The 26,678-nt window shown below is 35.5% G+C and overlaps 1 protein-coding gene across 1 annotated transcript in view; it reads right to left on the minus strand.

Moving 5' to 3' along the window:
* FAM149A (family with sequence similarity 149 member A) overlaps positions 1–26,678 on the minus strand; it is a 641,502-nt gene that overhangs the window by 28,822 nt on the left and 586,002 nt on the right. The window contains exons 12-14 of the mRNA XM_044062512.1: positions 19,926–20,054; positions 19,759–19,837; positions 15,268–15,405 (exon numbers count right to left, since the gene is read on the minus strand). Coding sequence (XP_043918447.1) covers positions 15,268–15,405; positions 19,759–19,837; positions 19,926–20,054 — 346 coding nt within the window. The remainder of the gene's footprint in view (positions 1–15,267; positions 15,406–19,758; positions 19,838–19,925; positions 20,055–26,678) is intronic.

The following is a 26,678-nucleotide window of genomic DNA, read 5'->3' on the forward strand; positions in this document are numbered from 1 at the left end:
AGCTATAAAAATGTGATGGATTCTCAATTAACAGAGATTGTCAATCGGAAATACAGCTTTTTGCAGATTATAAAACTAGAAAAAGAAACTAGAAAAAAAACTGGGACAAATGAACATGCCCTCACTGCACCACTTCTATTAAAACAATCCAAATGGTATCAATATCCACCTTCAATGGACCAAGCAAAACATAAAAGTTTTAAAAGGTAAAGCCTTCAGTTTTAACTTCAGCTTTTCGTCCTGCTCCTAGCAGGACTTCTTCAAACAACAAGAATCAACAAATTTCCACTTTTTAAAATAAAATCACATTGCAATTACAGTTGAAATCACATTTCAATTAAAATGCTTAGTTCCCTGAAACGGGATTTAAAAAGGCCAACCCCCCAAGAATAAAAGACACAGCACATTTTGTACTTTCAATAGTATTTGACTTTGTAAACAAGTAAAACATGAAAGTAAGAAATGAAAAATAGTAAAAACAAAAAGCAAAATAAATAAATATTCCCTTCTATATTGACAAGTTACCAGCAGTGTCGTTCAAACATACAAAAAATGCAAAAAACAACACACAGTGCCTGACTGTGTGTTTGTTTACCTCCTTTTTTCACTTATTCCTGACATGTTGACTAAACTTACTTCTTCACCTAAAATGGCTCTTCAGCAATCCATACTTATAAAGTTACCCTAAGCAACTTCTCCTATTTGTATGAATACTGAGAACATCACTCATACAGCTGCCTTATATACTAATACATAAAGGTTCCATGACTCATGTCTGCATTTAAATCTGTATCTTTATATTTCCAGAACTCACCTTATGTTGCTACATATTAATGTGACCCAAAGTTGTTCAAGGTATTTCGCCTCACTCTTGTTGCCACATTAAAGACCCCAGTGTGGTGGAGATGAATCACTAAATGTCCAATAAAGCTTTACTGTTACTCCATCCTTTAAACAATTTCCAAAATCGTCTGCTAGTTCATCTTATTCAAACCTCCATTGCTCTTTGCTTGTGCAGTTACCCTAAAGCACCACCTAGTGTTGTTTGTTGGTATATACCTACACAAGCTGCAATGGTTTAACATGTTATATCACACAAATAAACTTCCAAAACGAAATTTTATGAGTGGGGGGAGGGGGGGGGGGATGGAAGCCATGCCCGACCATATGCAAAATGACCTGGTCTATGAGGCTATGCTGTTGTATATATATGAATTAGTGGACATTTTTCCTAAAATAGTAATAAAAAATATATATAATATCATAAATAAAAAGTAAAGGAACACAGTGATTTACCTCATGAGGCTTTAGAAATAGAATAAATTTCATTCAAGCCCGGATGACAACAGGCTCTAGTTTGGAGTTGCCATAACAACTCCCTTTTCTCCAGCAATAAAGAAGTTGGACCACCCCTCAGAAGTTGGACCACCCCTCAAGTCACAAATTTGATCATCTATGCCTTTAAATTTAAAGGAATGCTGTGGGAAACTTTCCACATGTCTGGCCAATGCGTTTTCCTTTTTTAACGTTCTAATACTGTATAAGTGTTCATAGATTCTCTCCCTCAGTTTCCTGTCCGTTTTGCCTATGTAAAAGGCAGGACAGGTATTACACTGAGCGAGATAGACCACTCCCTTTGAATTACAGTCGAACTTCTTGTTGATTTTATAACTGACATCTCTAATTTGTAAAATTTTAGCCAGCATCTACCTGTGGACAATATGAACACGTTACATTTCCATATTCCATTTCTACTCATTGGATTTAAAGGTTTCCAGCTTCTTTGTAGTATACATTTTAAATTGGCACCTCTTCTAAAGGTGACCCTGGGCACATCTCTCCATATAGAGGACAGGCTATAGTCAGATTTTACTAGTTCCCAATTTTTATAAATAATAGACCTAATTCCATATCCGTCCGTACTAAAAGTAGTTATGAAGTTTGATGAATGAGTATCCCTCTCCACATTAATGCTAGGTTGAACCTCAGTAGAATAACTGTAGAGGTTATCTGGTCCTACTGAGCCTCCCAAAATAGGTTGGTAAACCCCTCTTGTTCTCTTTTCTTTCACTTCACTTATAAGGTCTAATACTAAGGTGGATGGATAACTTCTCTTAACAAACATATCTTCCAACCTACTACACTCGATGTTGAAGTCCACGTCAGTGGTCACCATACGGGCTGCCCTGACCAGTTGACCCTTAACCACTGATCGTTTCTGGAAGAGTGGATGGTTGCTAGTAAAGTGAAGTAAGGCATTGGAGTAGGTCTCTTTTCTATAGATCTTTGCAATATAACATTTGTTTATGTGGTCTTTACTGAGGTCTACATCTAGGTATGCTATTCTTTCCTTTCCAAACACGTGTAAATTTTAAGAAATTAGTAGTGTTATTCAAATACGTTACTAACTTGGATGCCTCCTGTTCTTCACTGTCCACTAACATAAATATGTCATCCAAGAAACGTGTGTAAAAGGATATTTTCCCTTGGATGTCAGGTTTCCTTAAAATATACTCCCTCTCCCAATATGCCATCACTAAGTTAGCAACACTGGCTCCACAGGGGGACCCCATCACCACCCCTGTTTTCTGTATATACAACTTGTTGTTCAGTGTAAGATAGTTGTTAGTTAATACTATGTCCAAAAGTTCACATAGTAAAGTGATTTGGGGGGGGGGGGCCCAATTCACCCAACAGTAACCTAATCCATTCTATTCCTTTATCCTGTGGAATGGAAGTATATAAATCCTTGACATCAATTGCAAGGAAGTTAAGGTAATTTCTAAAGCCTATTTTTTGCATATTTGCTAGAAATGACCAAGAATCCTTACATATTTGGGTCTGCTGTTGTACATATTTTTTTAAGGTAAAAATCTATGAATTTCGCTAGGGGGTACGTTATACTATTCCTAGCATCTACCAATGGTCTCATGGGGGGGGGGGGTCTTCAATGGATTTATGTATCTTAGGTATCCCAAATAATATTGGGAGCCTAGGTGAAAGCATATTGAAAAAATTATATGTATTCAAGTCTATTCTGGCTTCAATAAACAGTTCTTCAAGATGGGAATGGATTCTACTATATGCTATATTTAATTGATTTCTTGATACTTCCTAATAAGTTACGGACGTGACTATTTTTTCCATTCTTTCCATATAGTCATCAACGTCCATGATGACTAATCCAACCCCCTTGTCTGGTTGCATGACTCTAACATGTGCCTCCCTGACAAGGAGTAGGGCCTGTTTTTCTTCACTAGTGATATTGTATATATTATTCCTAGTTTGTCTTTGTGACAGAAGTTGAAACAAATCTAGCTCACAAACATGTTCGAACAAACCCAAAGTATGGTGCATTGGTGGACAATATTTACTGGAAACATGAAATGGATCATTTGTTGGATTATTTGAGCCAAAAATATAGCCAAGATTAAGTTTTCTAGTAAACAACTTCAGGTCCAGAATTGTTTCAGCAACAGATGCCCTTCTCGATGGTACAAAAGTTTGTCCTTTTGCTAATAAGTCTGCCAACAAGGTGTCAATAATTAATGAAGAAAAATTAAAAATTTTAAAGTCACCTTTAGAATTATAAATGAGTCTCACCACTTCAGGTCTGTAGTCCGTTGTTTCATCTACTGGTACATCTGCACAGGTGTCTTGTATGAGACATGTGGTAGACCTTGCCTCAGGTTGTATCCTGAGGCTTGTTTCCTAAAATTTAGATTAAATTTTGCTCGATTCCACCGTGATTGGTGGTCGTTTTCACTGCCTCTGTCAGATGGTTGATTGTTGTTACCTCCCCTCAGAATGTTCATTACGTTGGCTTTCCTGATGGCTGCCATGAGCTCCGTTGTTATGATCCATTTGGACACCTGGCTGGTAATCTCTTCTATTAACTGTTTCCTTCTATTGGTCTGATATTCCAGTTTGGGAGACAGGAGGTTTAGGATATGTTATTCCTGTTTTGTACGCTTCCCTGTCTCTATTTAGCTTCTTCACTTTAGTGATCTTCAATTTAACCAAGTATGAATTAATGCTAGAAAATATCTATCATATTCATATTTAAAGTCCAAGTCACCTTTTATTTTTTCATCCAACACAGTAATTTCTTTTATTAGGATATTGGCTGCCAATTGGTAGTGTTTAATCATAATATCCAGTAGTTCGAGTCCATGTTTGTTAAACAAACTGAGAAGGTCTTTGTGAAACAAAGAATTCTCAATAAGATCAGTGGGGTATTGTCAGGATCTGAGGCCCTTCGGCACAATTCCTTCATTGACACACTCTTTGAAGTATGTTATTTCTAATTGCAATTTTTTTATATTTCATAAGCTTCAAGTCAAAATTCTTTAAACAATCTACCAAACTTGATGGCCCCTCCTCTATTGTGGCATTAGTTGTTACCGGGGATGGACCACTCCCTTCTTGTAAGTTTGGTATTTCGTTGAGCCAATTTTTCAGTTCAGGCCACGAAGGTCCTGAACAGCCTTCAATACTGGTTAGTGGACTTGGACGTTCATCTTGGACCACCGAATTTATAGAATTCAGTCCCGTCAGTGTTGGGTGTATACTCACTTCCAATAATGTGTCTGATGAATTGCTCAAGTTGTTCCTTGGGGTAAGCTCGTTGTTGGGTGGTTGGTCTAATGTTTCCCCAGTTAAATGGTCCATCCTGACCGTCAGTGCTTCTATTTGTTTCAATAGATGCCCGACCAGCGTTGTTAACGCTCCTAGTCCTTCCTCCTCAGGTGAGGACGGCAGTGCAACAGTGTCAGGGCTGTGTTCCATGTCCCAATACCAAAACAAACTGATAAGGAATCCAAACACAGAAAACAAACTAGAAAAAGAACTGGGGCAAATGAACACGCCCTCACTGCACCACTTCTATTAAAACAATCCAAATGGTATCGATATCCACCTTCAATGGACCAAGCAAAACATAAAAGTTTTAAAAGGTAAAGCCTTCAGTTTTAATTTCCGCTTTTCGTCCTGCTCCTAGCAGGACTTCTTCAGACAAACAAGAAGAATCAACAAATTTCCACTTTTTAAAATAAAATCACATTTCAATTACAGTTGAAATCACATTTCAATTAAAATGCTTAGTTCCCTGTAATGGGATTTAAAAAGGCCAACCCCCCAAGAATAAAAGACACAGCACATTTTGTATTTTCAATAGTATTTGACTTTGTAAACAAGTAAAACATGAAAGTAAGAAATGAAAAATAGTAAAAACAAAAAACAAAAGAAATAAATATTCCCTTCTATATTGACAAGTTACCAGCAGTGCCGTTCAAACATACAACAAATGCAAAAAACAACACACAGTGCCTGACTGTTTGTGTGTTTACCTCCTTTTTTCACTTATTCCTGACATGTTGACTAAACTTACTTCTTCACCTAAAATGGCGCTTCAGCAATCCTTACTTATTAAGTTACCCTAAGAAACTTCTCCTATTTGTATGAATACTGAGAAACATCACTCATACAGCTGCCTTATATACTAATACATAAAGGTTCCATGACTCATGTCTGCATTTAAATCTGTATCTTTATATTTCCAGAACTCACCTTATGTTGCTACATATTAATGTGAGCCAAAGTTGTTCAAGGTATTTCGCCTCGCTCTTGTTGCCACATTAAAAACCCCAGTGTGGTGGAGATGAATCACTAAACGTCCAATAAAGCTCCACTGTTACTCCATCCTTCAAACAATTTCCAAAATTGTCTGCTAGTTCATCTTATTCAAGCCTCCATTGCTCTTTGCTTGTGTAGTTACCCTAAAACACCACCTAGTGTTGTTTGTTGGTATATACCTACACAAGCTGCAATGGTTTAACATGTTATATCACACAAATAAACTTCCAAAAGGAAATTTTATGTGTGTGTGTGTGTGTGTGTGTGTGTGTGTGTGTGTGTGTGTGTGTGTGTGTGTGTGTGTGGAGGGGGTGGGGGGTGGAAGCCATGCCCGACCATATGCAAAATGACCTGGTCTATGAGGCCATGCTGTTGTATATATATGAATTAGTGGACATCTTTCCTAAAATAGTAATAAAAATATATATAATATTATAAATAAAAAGTAAAGGAACACAGTGATTTGAGCTTCAGTATACAAGAAATAGAATAAATTTCATTCAAGCCCGGATGACAACAGGCTCTAGTTTGGAGTTGCCATAACAACTCCCTTTTCTCCAACAATAAAGAAGTTGGACCGCCCCTCAAGTCACAAATTTGATTGTCTATGGCTTTAAATTTAAAGGAATGCTGTGGGAAACTTTCCACATGTCTGGCCAATGCGTTTTCCTTTTTTAACATTCTAATATTGTATAAGTGTTCATAGATTCTCTCCCTCAGTTTCCTGTCTGTTTTGCCTATGTAAAAGGCAAAACAGGTATTACACTGAGCGAGATAGACTACTCCCTTTGAATTACAGTCAAACGTCTTGTTGATTTTATAAATGACATCTCTAATTGTAAAACTTTGGCCAGCATCTACCTGTGGACAATATGAGCACGTTACATTTCCACATTCCATTTCTACTCGTTGGATTTAAAGGTTTCCAGCTTCTTTGTAGTATACATTTTAAATTGGCACCTCTTCTAAAGGTGACCCTGGGTACATCTCTCCATATAGAGGACAGGCTATAGTCAGATTTTACTAGTTCCCAATTTTTATAAATAATAGACCTAATTCCATATCCATCCATACTAAAAGTAGTTATGAAGTTTGATGAATGAGTATCCCTCTCCACATTAATGCTAGTTTGAACCTCAGTAGAATAACTGTAGAGGCTATCTGCTCCTACTGAGCCTCCCAAAATAGGTTGGTAAACCCCTTTTGTTCTCTTTTCTTTCACTTCACTTATAAGGTCTAATACTAAGGTGGATGGATAACTTCTTTTAACAAACATATCTTCCAACCTACTACACTCCATGTTGAAGTCAATGTCAGTGGTCACCATACGGGCTGCCCTGACCAGTTGACCCTTAACCACTGATCGTTTCTGGAAGAGTGGATGGTTGCTGGTAAAGTGAAGTAAGGCATTGGAGTAGGTCTCTTTTCTATAGATCTTTGCAATATAACGTTTGTTTATGTGGTCTTTACTGAGGTCTACATCTAGGTATGCTATTCTTTCCTTTTCAAACACATGTGTAAATTTTAAGAAATTAGTAGTGCTATTCAAATAGGTTACTAACTTGGATGCCTCCTGTTCTTCACCATCCACTAACATAAATATGTCATCCAAGAAATGTGTAAAAGGATATTTTCCCTTGGATGTCAGGTTTCCTTAAAATATACTCCCTCTCCCAATATGCCATCACTAAGTAAGCAACACTGGCTCCACAGGGGGACCCCATCGCCACCCCTGTTTTCTGTATATACAACTTGTTGTTCAATGTAAGATAGTTGTTAGTTAACGCAATGTCCAAAAGTTCACATAGTAAAGGGATTTGGGGGGGTGGGGCCCCCAATTCACCCAACAGTAATCTAATCCATTCTATTCCTTCATCCTGTGGAATGGAAGTATATAAATCCTTGACATCAATTGTAAGGAAGTTAAGGTCATTTCTAAAGCCTATTTTTTGCATATTTGCTAGAAATGACCAATAATCCTTACATATTTAGGTCTGCTGTTGTACATATTTTTTAAGGTAAAAATCTATGAATTTCGCTAGGGGGTATGTTATACTATTCCTAGCATCTACCAATGGTCTCATGGGGGGGGGTCTTCAATGGATTTATGTATCTTAGGTATCCCAAATTATATTGGGAGCCTAGGTGAAAGCATATTGAAAAAATTATATGTATTCAAGTCTATTCTGGCTTCAAGAAACAGTTATTCATGTATGTTTGAATGGCACTGCTGGTAACTTGTCAATATAGAAGGGGATATTTATTTCTTTTGTTTTTTTGTTTTTACTATTTTTCATTTCTTACTTTCATGTTTTACTTGTTTACAAAGTCAAATACTATTGAAAGTACAAAATGTGCTGTGTCTTTTATTCTTGGGGGGGGGGTGGTTGGCCTTTTTAAATCCCGTTACAGGGAACTAAGCATTTTAACTGAAATGTGATTTCAACTGTAATTGAAATGTGATTTTATTTTAAAAAGTGGAAATTTATTGATTATTGTTGTTTGTCTGAAGAAGTCCTGCTAGGAGCAGGACGAAAAGCGGAAATTAAAACTGAAGGCTTTACCTTTTAAAACTTTTATGTTTTGCTTGGTCCATTGAAGGTGGATATCGATACCATTTGGATTGTTTTAATAGAAGTGGTGCAGTGAGGGAATGTTCATTTGTCCCAGTTCTTTTTCTAGTTTGTTTTTTTGTGTTTGGATTCCTTATCAGTTTCTTTTTGCAGATTATATTTTACTAACTATTGGAAATTTAAATTATTCAAAGAAATAGATGAGGAAATTGAAAAGTTTTAAGAAATATCATTGCAGTAATTTAATAATAATAAAACTGAAACTTTAGTGTTAAATCAATTATTAGATAGTAAATTTAAATATAAATATAATTGGGAATGAAAATAACTACAATATTTAGGAATAAAAATCTTTCAAGACTGAGTAAGATTATTAATAATTTTGAGAAAGCAATTAAAGAAGTACTACTTCTTATAAAAAAATGAAATGATTTTTATTTTACTTTTGAGGATAGGTTAGTACTTATTAAAATTATTATATTACCAAAGATTATATATATAAATATAGATCACATATATAATGTGTTGCATTCAGTAGCTTTAATACCTGAGAAAAACTTTTAAAGAAAATAGAAAAAATGTTAATTTCATTTTTGTTGTTTCCTAAAAAGCTGAGAATTGCTTATAGAAATCACATAAGATTATAGCAGTATGGTGGTATTAGCTTCCCAGATGTAGAATCTTATTCTATTGGTGGAGGTTTTAACTCTATTATACTCTGGATAGACTCAACTTGATAACCATCCAGGAGCAGATTATACTAAATTCTTTTAAGTTTATTAAATGTGACAAGTTAGAAATATGTAATAATCCTTTCCTCTAGTTAACAAAATTTGCCTTAGAAGGAAATTAATTTCCATCTTTAGACTCTGCATATATGAAATCAGTTCCTAAAACAGTTATGAAATATGTTTTTAAAACTCCATTAATAACAAAATGGAATTGCAGTTTCCCACTGCACACACGTCTATATTTAAGGAAAATGAATTTACTAAAAAGGAATGGATTAATATTGTGGTCTGATTGCTTTCAAAAAGGAAAATGAAAAGCTAAGTCTCCAGAAAATTTAATGAAGGAATGTAAGTTGGATGAATCTGTTAACCAGTTAATATTATCCATCAATAAGAAATAAATACATTTGTGGATAATATGAGTGAAGAAGAGTAGAACACTATTCCATTATATGAATATATGAATGCTATCATTGAAGGTAGATTGACCAACAAAAGAAGATTGTCCAAGTTACACAAGTTAATTATAAATAATAATAATAATTTTCTTGCAAAATTCTGGAAAATTTTAGATAGTAGTGGATTGAGTGATGCAATAGATGGTAAGAATAAAACTTTGTTACTTAAATCAGTCAAACTTCAAGTTAATACTAGAAAGTTTTTTGTGGAGATAAATATGTAGAATGTCTATTACTATCTATAAAATCTCTAAGTTTAGTAAAATGACTTCTTCAGTTTGCTGGAGATGCAGTAAAGATGCAAAAGCTGATTGGGCACTTGTTTATGGACTGTGAAAAATTAAATGTATATTGGGAAGAGATAAATATGTTTTTAAGGGGTTATGGAGTGATAATTATTTAATTAGATCAGTAATATTAATTAATGTTCCACTTCCTTTATATGTAAAAGCCAAAGAGCAAAAAATGTTTTGGGCTCCATTGTCAGTTGCTAGAAAAGTTATTACAAAAAATGGAAATTAAACTCAGTTCCTATGTTCAAAGAATTTTTACCAGGCTATTGATATGGTGGAACATGTGCAGACTAGACACAAGATCCCAGACTGTGAATACCCACAGACATGAATAATTATTTCCCACTTATAACTCATTTCAATGAGGGCTTGAGAAGTAGACTTGCTTTTTTAATACCTAATTTCAATCCCTTTCAATGATGGCTTGAAGAGATAGATCTGGAGTGCATTTATAATTGCAAAGGTAAATGCTGGGCAGATCAGTATGCAGACTATCATACACATAGCCAATAACCAGAAACTGACCAAAGTAGAGAGTCAAACCCTATAACTTGTGTATGAGGCTAATATCTTAACCATCTTGTCAGCCAAAACCCCCTTCAAGCCAACCCCTCATCCATTCATACATGCTATGTTTAAGGAGGGTCTGGGAGCTACTTTGTTTTACATAAAAATGAAGTCTATTCCATAAAAGAGGGATTCTCAAGGAGAGATCTCAGTCTTGTCAACAGGTCCTATTTACATTTCAGTGAAAATTCAGATCTCAAGTGCATGCTTAGAGTGTTATTTGTTTTGAAGATATGCAAAAGGCCACATAGAGCTGGATTATTTGAGGCTCTACAATCCACACTGAGATCACCTCCCAAGAATCTATAGGAAACAAAAAAGAGAGAGTTTTGAAGCAATCACTGTAGCATGAGGAATACATGACCTTGTCTGTGTTGGTGAGGAAACACTGCATTCTCTCAAGCTGAATCTTTTGCTTAGACAAGTATATACCAAAGATTTCATTATACAGTATGATGGACTGATGAGGGAGGTGTAGAGAGAGATGATAAATTCCTTGGACCTTGAAGATATAGCCCTGATGATCATTCTTGCCAGGTAAAAGTATGCTCAAATGACATCTATATGTTAATCAAAGGATAGTTCTTTATCAATGAAAGTGCCCAGGTCTCTGATGAAAGTCAACTTTCACAGTGATGTAGGTAGGAGAATCTGTGTCTTGTTTGCTGAAGGACACAGTGCTGTTCATTTCTTAGCATTTAGTTTATGATTATCCTGTCGAATCTGGACATTGGATGAGGACTTTATGACTGCTCAAAGTTTGTAGTCATTCACAAAATTAGTTAAAGTCCTTAGTGCTAACCACTGACATCAAATAAATAAACAGTCCTATAACTGACCCTTGTGGGACATGCTGGTCACTTCTCTTTTTGATGAGACTGCCGCCAGCACTAATAGACTGGGTTCTGTCTGTAAGCCAGTTTGCAATCCAGCAGGTTACATAGGGGTTTGCAATTAGTTTGATTAGCTTATTGATAATGCCATAATGTGAATTGGTATGAAAGGTCTTTTCCAGGTCCAGATAGGCTTTGTGAACCAATTCATCTGCATCTAATGAATCAGTGACCTGTACAAAGAAGTCTACCAAGTTCAGGAGGAAAGCTCTGCCTCTAGCTACCCAAACTGGCTTGGATCCAGGGCTTATAGATTGCCTGTATCCTTGTTAATAGATTCCATAATGATGTGCTTCATTGCTTTACAGACAAGGCTAATAAGGCTTATAGGTCTTTAGTTCCCAAGGTCAGCAGTAGATCCACCTTGTGGAGTGGGGTGACTACAGCAGTTCTCTGTACCTCTGGTATGAATCAAGTGGAGAGGCTAAGACTAAATAAACTTAGTAGCAAGTCTGATATGGCGATTTTTTTTTCGCAAAAGGTATGACTTGTGTCTAAAAGTGAGGTAAATTTAACTAATGTATTTATATATTTAAAACTATATGTATGCAAGTTACATTTTCAACTGTTATTTAATCAAGACAATAACATTTTTGAACCGCTTAGAGTTAGTAGTTTATACAATCCACCCTTGTACCCTGCCCTGGGCATGTTTGAAAAAATGTGTGAAATAGATTTACGAGCAAAATATGAAAATAATAAAGGAAATAAAAAGAAACAGAGGAATGAAGGTGAGGCAATTATGGATTTCATGCACTCTAATGAGTTACGGGTTATGAAACCTGATAAGGGTGAGGGGATTGTAGTCTTGAATCAGGTGACATATAAGACAGTATTAAAAAGATGCTCCAGGGTAAACATATGAAATGAGTAGTAGATCAAAGTTAAATAGTGCATACATGAAAGTGGTTAATCAAATTCATGACATGTTTATAGAGAAAAGAATAACTATGGAAGAATTAAAAATTTTAACTGTCATTTTGCCCAGAATCCCTACAATATTTGGAGTGCCCAAGATTCATAAGTCTATTACTTTTCTACCTATGAGACCTATAGTGGATGGAAGGGGCTCCATCACGGTTCCAAGTGCATAATATATTGATACTAAATGGGATTTGTTGGCAAAAATGAATCATGTCACATTTAATGGAACAGATATGACCACCATTGATGTACGGGACCTATATGCTGTGATCCCACATTCAGTAGCTTTGGAATGGACTAGAGAATATCTGGAAAATATAAATATGAATCAAATAATAGTGAATAATGCGATAGAACTATTAGAAATAGTTCTTATTAACAACTTTATAAATACCGTCCTCAAAATAAATAAACAAAAGGAAGGTGTTGCTATGGGTTCTCCTGTAGGCTCCTTTTTGGCTAATGTGGTTATGTTAAGAGTGGGAATGAAAATTCATCCATAACAGTATTTATGCTGATAGTATAACATTTTATTTGCACTGTTTGGATATCTTTCTCATATGGGGAGATGATGAGACCACTCTTAAGAATTTTATAGACTACATCAATGGAAGTACTGAATTTTTGAAATTCATATTTCAGTATGATATAAATGAGATGCCATTTTTAGATGTTTTGCTTAGGAAATATTATGAAGAGAGTGAGTATGTAGCTTGTACTCATAGAAAAACTACCTACTCTAATATGTTATTACATTATTCTAGCTGTCATCCTTACAAACAAAAATGAGCAGTGGCAAAAGGCCAATTTGTAAGGGCAGCTAGAATGAACACATTGGATGCTGATTATTACAGAGAGGTAGATATGTTAACAGGTATGCTCATAAGGAGAAGTTATCCATCTGGAATGTTATATGAACTGATTACTGAAGTCACACCTATGTTTTTACCAACCTATTTTGAAAAAGAACATGGATTGTGATGTAATAATGGGAACTGAAAGGAACATAAATAAAAAATATAATAAGGCATGTATTACAACTTTTAATGAGGCTAGTGTAAATATTAGATGGATTATGAATAAAAATTGGAAAGTGTTTTATGAAAACTTAAATATAATTAATGGTATTGGAACTGGACCTATTATTATATATAGGAGAAGGTGTAATATTAAAATCATGGTAGAAGCAAAAAAGAAAGGCCCATGCGCCCGAAATACTAAAATGTCCAAATGTGGCAGACGTTAATTACTGTAAATACATACCTGAAGGGACTTCCATTATTATAAGGAGAAAGACACTAAAGGGTAAATTTAATTGTGAAACAATGGGTATAATTTATGTAGCGAAATGTCAAGTATGTGAAGGATTTTATGTGGGGAAAACGGAGCGGAAGCTCAGTAACCGAATTTCTGAACATCTGTATGATGTAAAAAAAAGAAAAAAACACTAATGCTTTTTTAGGGATTTGTGTGAACAACCTGAACATACTTTTAAATGTAGTATTATACAAAAGGTAGAAAAGGATATAGAGTGGGGGGGGGGGGGGCTCCCTGGACTGCAGTATTAGAACAACATGAACTGAAATGGCAGCTGCAGTTAGAAGCATATAGGTACCCAGGACTAAGTGACTATGTTAGTATTGCCCCAGTTTTGAAATTAAAATCATGGGAGAGATAATATAAGCTTAAAATAAACATCCAATCGCTTGTTTTACATAGTTATGTTTTTTTATGTAATGAAGTTCTAATAGATTTTTATGTAATGAAGTTCTAACAGATTATATATTAATTTATATATTAAGGGTTAGTGGGATATGTCATATATTGGTTATATTGCTTTAAATCTAATAATCCAGGAATGTCACATGATCAGCAGAGTTTATTCAAATGACTAATTAACTGTATCATAATGTATGTGATGAAGTTTTAAAGGATTTTAAGATGGAAGCGCTAATACTTTGTGCATTAATTTTGTGGATTAAAACTTAAACGGATTGGTTCTCGAACTGTTTTATTCCAGTACTTGTGACTTTTGATTAGTAGCATGTCTATGAATTAGTGCCAGGTACTTACAAAAAAAACAACTTGGCACAGTATTAGGGCTCCTGGGGAGCACAGTATTAGGGCTCCTTGGGGAGCTAATGATTTTGGACTTGGAAGGAGCAATCAGAACTGGCACAAAAGTCATTAGAGTGGGATGGTAATTTATTGTGAATGATTGTGGAGGACAGAGGAATACAGTTTGAACTAAATTTATAAGCAATATGTTGGCTATCAGGCAAAGAGCATGAGTTGCTGTTATTTGTTAGCCCCATTCAATGGTGGGCATTAGCTGTAAGGTTTCTGACATAGTTGAAGAAGGCTTTTTGGTTGCTATTAGCATGGGTGGAAATTCTCAGTTTGTTTTTACTTTTGAAAGATTTGACTTTGGTATAAGTTTTTCATTGACCTTTTTGATTTCTCCCTTAGATGATTGGATAATTAAGTTTACACAAGCATGGAATCCCTAATAGTTTCACAAAAAAACAACACATGGTTTTCTTTTTGCTATAACCCAGGTATTCAAAACTCTAAGCAAAATATTTAAAATAATAGTGCACTAAGACAAGTAAAACAAAAATAAACAATGTTAATTATGCAAACAGAACAGGAAAGGCACTTTTCTAAGGAAGATAAAGTGAAGTTAGTATAATATGATAACACCATAATTCTCAGGTGTTAAAGCTGGGTAGAGGCAGTGTCAAATATTTTATAAAAGATAAGATTGTAAACACTGAAGAACAGTTGGTGAATGATTATGGTAAAGGAAAAGATACTCCTCAGGATAACAAGAAAACAAGAGGTCTTAGAAGGTGAGAAATGGTAGCATTTCCTTTTTGTAAGAAATGGAGGTAAACATACAAAATTTATATAGGGTAACTTGTAAGTCATGCGTATTGGGAGGGAAGCCTGGGAAATAAGTATTGGCACACTTTCTAGGTTCAGCATATACATTTCTGCTAGCAGTTTTTCTTGCTTTCTAGGGAAACTGCTTGGTTACAAGCAAATGAAAAAGGTTAGAATATATGTCTGACAGATATTTTAATATTTTAATCCTTCCTAATTACCTAAAGCTAACTTTCAAAGGAAAAAAAAAAAACAAGTACTGCCTCCTACTTTAAGCCAAGTATCAAAGTACAATTCAATGTTCTTACCCCACACAGAATGAAACTCTTCTTCTCCTTCACGTGATTGTTCATATACACTGTGACGGGGGTGGTATGCAGAATCAGACTGGTTACTAGAATGGGAAATTCCTAGGCTGACACCAGTAACACCTATACGATTTCGATCTTAAAATAGAAACATTATGTGAAAACTTAACATACTTTCAGCTAAAATCTGACAGCACAACTAATGGGTATGAAAATAGAACTGATTTTTGAATTACATGAACTCAGTGCTCTAGAATATTAAACTGGCAATCTGTTGGCTTGAAAACATAAAAAAGTGAATTTGTATTGGTTAATATGTTAAAATGAACAGGTGATAAATGTGTGCTATATTTAAAACAACACATGCATTATAATGTTTTATAAAATAATAAACAGAAATTGCCGCTATACCTCCTAAAGTATCCTGTAGCAAAACAGCAAGCAGATGCCAAAATGATGAGATAGTAACTAAACAAGATACACCACGAGAGCACTTCCTTCAAAAATGAATATCCTTTATTCCAGATAGTAACATACACAAGAATGAGCGCTTTCGCGTGCTTCTTGCACGCTTCTTCAAATATTGGTAATAATGGGTAATCTGAAATTCACCTATGGTTTGTTTCCAATGTCTGTGATGGGCAAAGGCAATCAGTAAATCTCCTATTATATAAATCAAATTTGTGGGTCACATTTGGGTTGCATGTCTAGGCTTATAAGGGCCTTGCTGGTCATTAGCTTAGCATATACCCATGAACCTATGAATGCATAGTTTTGTTGTTCAAATTTCACTGCAGACATTATGTATGTCATTGGCCAGACGAGTATTATTACATAGGCATGCCTGATTTGCATGAAATGTGTTATGAACAATGGTGCTTTTGTGCCACTCTGTTAGTTATTTACGTTATACATGTCACCAGTTCACACTGCATAGAGCATTTTGGATATATTGCAAGAATATTTTGTAATCTGTCATTTGTAATTGGATATATTACATTCAATGTGATGTTAAATGTGTATGGCAGCTTATGTAGTACACAGGGCAGTGCCTGTAATTTTATCTTACTTGTCATGTAATACACACACACACAGCTTCACATCTGGCTGATATATGTATGTACATATCCATGCTAAATGACAAACACATATAGGTCTTTCTATCAATCTCTATATGTATGCCTATGTACACAAGTGTATGTATTAAACTGTACTCGTGTATGTACAGACAGGAATATTTCAACATTGACGTATCATACATTATACACTTGCATACACAATTTTATTGATTATGAAATAACACTACAATAAGTTCAGCATACAATAACTGTGTACATTTAAAGGTCTTTGCCCACATGGTTGGGTATATCTGTACACTTACACAATGTCATCTTAGACTGGCACACCCATTAGTGTATGTAATTGTTCCCTGCACGTTCATTGCTGTAAGTTGTTTGTCTTCTGTCAATTCATGCAATCACAGCTAAGATTGATAGATAGGCAGGTAGGGTTCTGGTTTGTAGTTTGAACATAGGTGACAGTTTTAGGATTAAATTTAGCTTTCTCCTGTTTGTCTGTAATAATTCCCATGTGAGTATAGTACCCAGAGAGAAACATCAATGACTAAATATCTAAAATGTGATACTGTATTGTGTGGCGATGCTAACATGTAATAATAATTTTTTACACTGTTCTTTTGTTGTAATACATTATCTTTGGCTAACTGCAGTTGCTGAAGACCGTGTCTGGAATCGTGCCTTGTACACTGAACATATGTACAGGCTTTAGAAGCAGTGGGAGGGAGAGAGCTATGTGACATCAGGAATCATGCCTTGTATACTGAACATATGTGCAGGCTTTAGAAGCAGTGGGAGGGAGAGAGGTATGTGACATCAGGAATCGTGCCTTGTATACTGAACATATACCCAGCTCCTGCCCCGGCTGCTGAGTGTTTTCCTGGTCCCAGAGGAACTGTTTGTATTTCTCTGTACCTCCTATCCTACTCTACAGGACCTACCTAGACTGTAAAAGACCCCTTTCATTCAATTCCAGCCATCCCAGCGCCTGGCCAAAGATTACTGCTGCCCAGTGACTGGATTTTGTTTTCTTCCCTGCTCCTACGGACTAAGAAACTCTGTACCTCCTATCCTACTCTACAGGGCCTACCTAGTCAATTTGTTTTCAATGTTTGGAGGTTTGACCATTTCTGATTGATTATTTTACGTTCAGAACAGTGCATTTTCTATGGAAGGCTATTCTTCTATTCCAAGACAGCACAAAGTATATGTTTAAATATGTTAGAATGCAGCCCATAATACACTCTCTTAATTACTTCCCTGCCATTAGTCTGCAGAATATATTTACATGTATGTGACATATATGTGACAGCTAAAAACATGCAAGTATTGGAATTGCTTGATGTTGGTAAAGTATTCAAAACATGATGCTAGCTGATATTGGAGTACATTCCATCTGATAGTAGCCAATAACCCCACCAGCCTGACAGCGAATGATCCTCATCAGCCTTGACTTCTGCATCAAAAATATGAAGTAGCATCCAAAACCCTAACCTGAAGACGACCAGAGCCATTTTGTGGCAATCACCAATTAACAGCAGATACCCTTATCAGCTTTTCTATCTACCCATATATATCAGCATGAACCTTCTACTATCATGGTGAAAACGAACATAGATTCTTACCTGTCTTTCACCGAACATGCATGTTAATTTAGTACCAAGATACCCTTAACCATATGTGGTTTGCATATACTTTGTGTTCCAGTCCTCCCCCATTCCTTTACTTAATGACAGGTAGAATGTGATACTCCCTTCTTCTCATCTCTCAATACTTACAGCCTGTTGTTTCCCTTTATTCCTTGTTAACCAATGGTGTAACCCCCTACCCCATGAACCATCCTTTTGCTGGTCAGCCAAGACCTTCCTACTCCTATTCTCCTCCCCAAAGCCCTCAAACACTTACTCTCCTTTCTGTGTGGTTCAGACTGCTCCGCTTAGCCCAGATTATTATCCTACATAAAGGAGAATCTTCCAGTTCATTCACCACTCTAGCACGTGGCTGGTTTATTACTCTCAGCTGAACATCATTCACTGTATTGCACCTACATCACTCCTACCACCACCTGGATCATATGCGCTCCCTCCCAACCATGTTTTTGACATGGTTGCCTAAACCTATGTCATGCTGCAAACCTCAGTTTGTGAATACCATTCTTTGTATTTTGGATTACATGAATGTTCAATCGTTTATACAACTTAATAAATCTTAAGTTACTTATTACTCCATAGCAATACGTACAGCAATGCTTTTATTCTGGATACAAAATTCCAATCTTATTTTAAATTCATTCTTTGTCCTTCTACCACAAAACTAAATGTAAAACATTTTATTTTATAGAAGGCATGGCATAATCTATCATCTGAAAATGCTGTTTTAATCAACTGACTATTTTTTCATGAAAGAACAGAATCTGGCATTATGATCTCTTTTTTTTAATCTTTGGAACTGAAGGAATAAATATTCTGTGCCATTAATTAGCTGCTCATTTAAATACTCACTAGAATTACAAAGCATCTTTATTTGACACTGTGCATTCATTTTCGTGCATGAACTTTATCTACATTTTTCTGTTTGGTGTTACAACTCATTTTGAGATATGTCTGCTTTCCATCAATGCCATTACTGAGTGAGTGCATGAAAAATACACATGCATGCATGAAGAAATATAATTTGCATGATCAAAAAATGTTCATATAAGGAAATTAAGGGACTTCACATGTCAATTGTGAATGGTGCTTTTAAAAACTGAGAGTGAAATTTCTCATTACTTATCAACATATTAAGAATGCAAATGTGTCAATGCACAGTAAGTCCAAAGTGCACATTAGTTGATGGGAGTGATCACTGCAGGAATCTTTTATTTACTCAAGGTGAATCAAATTCAGAATTGAAATATATAAGCTGTGGGGTGCAGAGAAACAACCTGCCTCCATAGCTGCAAACAACTCTGACAGCTAATTTAAGCAGGATGGTATTGCTTAAAATGTTTTTTTTTTTATTTTTTGCATTCAGTGTTTGTGATCAGATATCATAAACCTGTTTCAAAAAGCCAGAAGTACACTTTTTGAAGTATCTTTGCTACTACTACTGTAAGGAAACCAAATTCCTCTTAGATGACCACACATATTGCTATCCTAACAAGTTAGTTCTGGAACCCATGGAACTGCTGTGTGAGGCATTCCTCTTTTTTAAAACAAACAGAATATGCTTTTATATTTTCTAAAGTCACACTCAATCTCTGTAGATATAACGCATAAATTGCCTAAGAAAGACAGGTGAAAGTAAATCCATTCAACATAAAAATGTACAAAACTAAGTTTAACTTGTTTATGAGTGATAGTGATTTTTTTTCCATCACATAAAGACTTTATTTTCTAATATTTTACACATGTAATTTTGATATCTGACTCACCTGATGCAGAGTTTTGACCAGACCGAGTATTGTTAGTAAAATCCATTGGTGTGAACGATCTTTTAAAAAGTGTATCTGACTGTCAAAAGATGAAACAAGACTTTAGTTTCATGTTTTTATACATTTCATATTTCTATTATGCAAGTTACTGTGATGGGACAATATACCCTAAATGTATGAGTAGTGTTGGGTCTTGAAAAGTGATCTAGGGTAGCAGTTCGCTCTCTCAATGGCCACTGTCCTGTGGTATCAGGTACTGCACTTGAGACTCTACTATGCGGATGCCTAATTTTATGCTGAAAAAAAAAGATATAACCTATTAGTTTGTTAAATTATCTGCCAGTAGTCACTCACATACATTAGTTCTGTGCATGAGCTGGTGGTACAATGAGAACAAATTATCTGCCTCATGAAATGATTTGTTGTATAGGGATAAAGTTCATGACATAACTTCCTTTACCACGTAGGCTGTACTAGGGACATTACCAGATAGAATGACAATCAGAATGCAATGATGACAATAGAAAACACGCACACTCACACAAATACATATATGCACAGACTCACATTACAGTCATGCTGGCATAACATTTGTTTTACTTTAAAAGAAAACCTAAGACTTAACAAAATAATGGCTAGATGTATATGCATACATCGTTTATTTGGAATGAACACAATCAAAAATAACAGTTAACACTATCACAACAAAAACAAAAACAACAACAGCAACAGGTATTTCTCCAAAGTGCTATTCATGTATGTCTCTATAGCAATTTTAAATTATAAACCATGTATATAGAACACTTAAAAAACACAGTTAGTTTTTCTATTCTGCTACTTAGGTGAATAACTTAGCTGAATCACACAAGTGATGAACATAAAATTCTACAATTTGAAATCATAAATTCCAGTCCAGTGATGTTTTGCAGTCCATTTATAATACACATATGCTATGATGGAGAATAGCTGCACAAATTAAATGCAAAAAAAAAGCTAAATAATGTATCTGTGGAGACAAAAAAAAAACGAAAAAAAAACTTTGCAGTAGGTTGTACAACTATGAGAAGGGACAGTGGTTAAAGTATAACGTGATCTGGTTGATAAATGCATCAGATAAAGTTAACATACTCAGTCAATATAATAAGTCAGCAAGGAAGATTGACCAAGTACTGGGATTTAAAAGCAGGGGCATGATCAGTAGGAACCAAGACGCTGTTGCTCTTTTCAGCAGATAGTTACTGGCATGCAGCTCTGGAAGCCTCTAGTACATAACTATATAGAAAGGATGAAGGCAGCTTAGAGGACAGCAACAATCAGAAAAAGGCAATTATGTGCAGTCCTCAAAATGGAAAGCCTCATTAGACACTTTTAAGAAACTCAGTGGGAATTTTATAATGTAGATGGGAACTGTATTAAAAATAAGAGATTTATCAGTACAACAGTAAATAATCACTGTTTCAGTGGAGGTGCAAGAAATCTTTCATTGAAAAGATGGTGTGTGACAGAAACACTCTTTCAAAAATAGCAGGATCATTAAGAAAACATATGATACACATAATATACTTTTTATAGGGACAAGAGAGTTACAATGTATCAAAAATGTCTAGAAAATCAATTCTGAACTAATTGAACCATGCCACTAAAATATTATGTATTTAATGTAAGAATAAAATTTCTTAGAATAAGGGCTACTAACTATATTATGTTCAAATGTACTTTTTGCTAATCTCAAAGAGGCAGTTAACCTTCTAGAGACTAAGTTATAGGCCCATTTTAAATCATTTCTTTTGACCGTCTTCCAGAGCCTAAATGTCGTTCTCTTTTTTCTGAGAAGTTTAGTCTGACCAGACAGTAGTTCACTGTGGAGGTATAGTCCTGAGTAAACTGTTACATGTTGTTTTCTTACATCCATACAAAAGAACTTCACGAATATTTTCAAAGTCCTGCCATTTATTCATAACATTATTTACAGGCAGGATGGAGTGGGTGGAGAAGAGTGTCAGGAGTGATTTGTGACAGACGAGTACCAGTAAGAGTGAAAGGGAAGGTCTACAAGAGTGTAGTGAGACCAGCTATGTTATATAGGTTGGAGACAGTGGCACTGACAAAAAGGCAGGAGTCAGAGCTTGACGTGGCAGAGTTGAAGATGTTAAGATTTGCACTGGGTGTGGTGAGGATGGACAGGGTTGGGAGGGTGGCCTAATGGTTAAGGTGTTTGCCTTACAAACACAAGGTGCAGGGTTTGAGTCTCACGAGGGATAATTGGCTAGGCTTAAAATGGCTCGCAAGGGCAGTTAGCTTAGTACTAATCTATGACCCTATGACCCTGTGACAGGATTGGAATAAGTATATTAGAGGGTCAGCCCAGGTTAGAAGGTTTGGAGACAAAGCCAGGGTGGCAAGATTACATTGGTTTGAACATGTATTGAGGAGGGATGCAGAGTATATTGGGAAAAAGCAACTAAGGATGAAGCTGCCAGGTAACAGGAAAAGAGGGAGGCCTAAGATATGGTTTATGGATGTGGTGAGAGAGGACATTCAGGTGGTTGGTGTGACAGAGCAAGATGCAGAGGACAGGAAGAAATGGAAACAATTGATCTGCTGTGGTGACCCCTAATGGGAGCAGCTGAAAGAAGAAGAAGAATTTACATCAGAGGCATTCAAGTCAATAAAATGTATTTGATTCATAATATTAAGATCAAACAGATTAGGCTTATCAAAATATTTTGTTGATTTATACAAAAAGCATTAGTTATTATATTAAATTCAAAAGCTAAGTGATCTGAATTGCCTAATGGACACAGCTGGTTAATTTCAGAAATTTTATCTGAAATATTTGTAAGTAAGAGATCTAAGATATTACTTGATCTGGTAGAAAGAAATCAGTCATATGAGTCAAATTGTATAACATACATAAAACATAAAATTCATCCTCCAACATTGTTGATGTTGTGCCATCAGACCAACTGATACCTGATACATTATCAGATTATCATAAGTCATAAACTTGACCAAGCCATCAATTTACCAAAGTTGATCAGTGCTTGATAATGTAGGGCTTTTATAACAAAAAATAAATAAATAAATAAAAAACAAGTGTAGTGGGAAACCAGAGTTAATTGATACTTCCACAAAAATCAATTCTAAAATTTAATCCACTTCCAACACCCTAACACAAATAACCCCACCTCCTTCTATCCTATTATTTCTCAAGCAGCTTAATGATTGGTATCCAGGAAGCTGTATTCCTTCACTATTCCACGATTCAGCAATTACAGCCTAGTAATTATTTACTGAACAGACATTTAGTTAATTTATTTTGTTAGCCAAACTCTGAGCATTACCATGATCCACTTTTAATAACCTGAGCTGTCTAACATAGTTGTAACTTACCTTAATTCCCAGGTAAAATCCCCAAAAATGTTTCACAATATCAACCAAGTTTGAACTTAAAAATTTACCACCTACATAATTCAAATTATACCTGTTTTGTAGAAATAAACTAGTGTTATTCACAAAAAGATCCCAGGAATTAATAAAAATGATATCATTTTGAACATACTAGTTATGTAAACATTTATTGAACAGCATTGCTTTTGTAAACTGGTAATCTGATATGGCTAGTGAGGGCAAAATTTCTGAAAAGCAAACATTGATTTTGTCTTTTAAACAAACCTCTGAAATATTCTCAACCACTCTATACATGTGAAAGAGAGGGGTCAGTAATAGATCATATGCACCTGCATGTATAATTACTGATATGAGTTATGCTAACAAAGTACTAACCTCACTCGTCTAAGACTGATTTCTACATATCAACAAAACTATGAACTCTTAAGTGTACAGTAACTCTCATACCTAGAGCTAGTACTCTGGTATCATACTCGCTTCAAATAAGTCTGTAAGCTATGGGTTAGGATGGATCAAATATTAGACAACTTATAATTTGCATTTTTGTATATACTGTAATTTGTACAGGTATACAATTATGTTGTTTTTAATTTCACATTCTATATTTTTCTTATATTTGTAATTGGAATTGTATTTGTATCTGGTACTTGTATCTTGTATGTGGAGCTTTTCTGTCCAGGTGTCCGCTGAAAAAGGACCTGTGTCCAATCGGACTTCCCCAGTTAACAAATGTAAAATAAATAATAATAATAACAAATAATACTGAGCTTTAAATACATCTTTTCTCTATCAATTTGACAAGGCCTGAGTAAATGACTTAGTTTACATCCCCCTAAACTAGAAACTGTCACATTCTCTTGATCAGTACTAACAAGTGGTCTAATACTTTACCTAATCGTTGACTCACCTATGACTAACATATATTGAGGGTTCACATTATCCGCCGTATTTACCATATCAGTTCTAAAGTTACCTCCAGCTGCTCTTCTCCCACTACGTTTATTTAAGGGTGACTCAGACTGGGTGTTATCGTCACCATCGCAGTTGTCTCTTCTTTATATTAATATCATCTGCCTTTTCCTGAGAACTCTAATTCAGTCAGCAGTAATGATTTTTCGACAAGGGTTTCTGTTGTTTAGTAAACTCTGTCTGAGTCACTATATCCATTGTGAGTGGTTTTCCATATAAAAATACATGATTCCCCAACAAATCTATGTTATAACTGGAATTATTCTTCTCTATAAAGGAATTAATATCCATTTGAGAATCTTCAGCAATCATAAGAATGTCTGTATTAGCCTTACTTAGTTTGAAGTGAGCTTTGTACCTTAAATCCAACTTAACACTTATTAAAAATTCACAATCAACCACTAGTGATGAAACCTCTTTTCTTAAATACTCCAGTTTATAGCTACAAATTTAGCAAACCCACCTTAAACATGATGACAGCAGTGTGGGCTGTTTTGGTTGTATGCTGACTCTGTGTGAGTTGCATCATATCATTTGGAAAAATAATAAATGATTACTTAAATTTAAAGTACATAGTCAACTAAAGTGTCTAATTCTGCATGTTTATCATTCAGAAAACGCAACTTATCAACAGATTTCCTACCCATTTTGTTATGTTTTCTTCAATCATTTTGCAACCATAAAATGGCATAATGAAAACTAGTATCATCTAACAATTTTTTAGTATACATTTCTCAGACCAATGACCAGTTTATTATATAAATATAGAGGGGAAGAGCTGGAGAGCAGAGCAAACAAACACATTTTCAACTTGCTTTTATCTTGAAATGAGCAACATCTACTTGACTTTATAACTGAGTTAAAAAGTGGAAGTGTATGTCACTTAACTTCTGTTTATTTATTTATTTTTATTTAACATTTGTTGACCGGGAAAGTCTGACTAGGCACCACACAGCCAATTTTCACTGGAGGCATGTCTTTAGAATATGGGAGGAAAACGGGGTACCTGGAGGAAACCCACGCGAACACAGGGAGAACATGCAAACCCCGCACAGAAGGCACCCCAGTTGAGAATCGAACCAGAGATCCTCTTGCTGTGAGGCAATGTTAACTGCTGCACTACTGCACCACTGCGCTGTTCTTGAGCAGTAGAGGAGTAGAGAAAAAAGGGTCTGTATTGACACCTGCAGAGATGGCACAGTGGCACAGCAGATAGCGTTGCCTCACAACAAAAGGTTCCCCTGCTCAGTTCTCTGCTGGGGTGCCTTCTGTGTGGAGTGTGTATGCCCTCCCTATGTTCATTTAGGGTTTCTCTGGGTGCTTTGGTTTCCTTCCATATTCCAAAGACATGCAGTAACTGGATTGGACAATCATAATTGGCTATAGGTGTGAGTGTGCATGCAAGTGTGTGAAGTGGAAGAACTACCATGGCAGGGCTAGCCACCCGGTGGTGTAAAGCTTGGCTCTAGATGATTGTCACACCCCCACCCCTTGTGCAAAAATGGGAAAAATGATTTCTTCTGGATGGATGGATGGATGGATGGATGGATGGATGGATGGATCAATTCTGGCACTTGCAAATTGATACTGGGAAAGGGTTTACAATATGCACAGGTTAATAGTAATTGCAGACAGATTAAGTAAATATGATGTCAAGAAATTTGGTCAGCTCAGTTATTTGAGTCCTACTTAAATTATTAATAAGCTGCAAGGCTGAACATCTGTTAAATGAACTCCAGTGTCTGCAGTGATTAAAATTCTAACAGGGATTCTTTTGCAAGAACTAAGAGAATTTTCTATACTCATTGATCTGTATAGAGACCTGTAATAATGTTTCAGTGTCAAATTGCATTGCAATTTTGTGAATTACTATTAGACAGTTGTGTGAATTTCTGTTAGATGCCTATGAATAAAGCAACTGAATAATAATGCTAATCTGTGGTGTGCATGTGTAAAAAAAATAATTTAACTTTAGATTTTAATATTAGGAGTTGCTTATGGGCAGGTTCTATGGTTGAACAACACCCAGACCAAAAACTTTTAAGTTCATTTTTAGCCAACAACATTGGAGGCTAAACATTTACAACTTATGTTTAATGCATATGAAAATCCCAAGGGGATGGCCAGATCATGAGTTTAGCATGAATCTTCTGTAAATATAATTGCAATGTGTTTGCACATGAAGTGATTCTAAAATATAACTTGCCATGTAATTTGAAGTAGTCCACTGAAACATGTTTAAGAAGAAATTCGGCATATTATATCAGTTAGTGTAATGTGGTACAGTTTAATCTTTAGAGAATACATAGAATGGTGCATGAAGAGAAGGGTTATGTTTCTGATGCATATGAGGAAGATGTGCTAGGCATGTGATTGGGCAGAAGGAGAATATGGAATGTGCTTACTGGTGAAATACAGATCTGAAGGAGGGTTCATAAGTTCAGCTTCTTTTTAATAGGGCAGATCAAGACAAGTAGCTACAGCTGAAAGGAAGGCGAAGAGCATTGCTACTGAAGTGGATTTTAATGCAGTGTTGAAGC

This window comes from Protopterus annectens, chromosome 2.part1 (assembly GCF_019279795.1).
Source record: "Protopterus annectens isolate FY-2018-M chromosome 2.part1, PAN1.0, whole genome shotgun sequence".
NCBI lineage: Eukaryota > Metazoa > Chordata > Ceratodontiformes > Protopteridae > Protopterus > Protopterus annectens.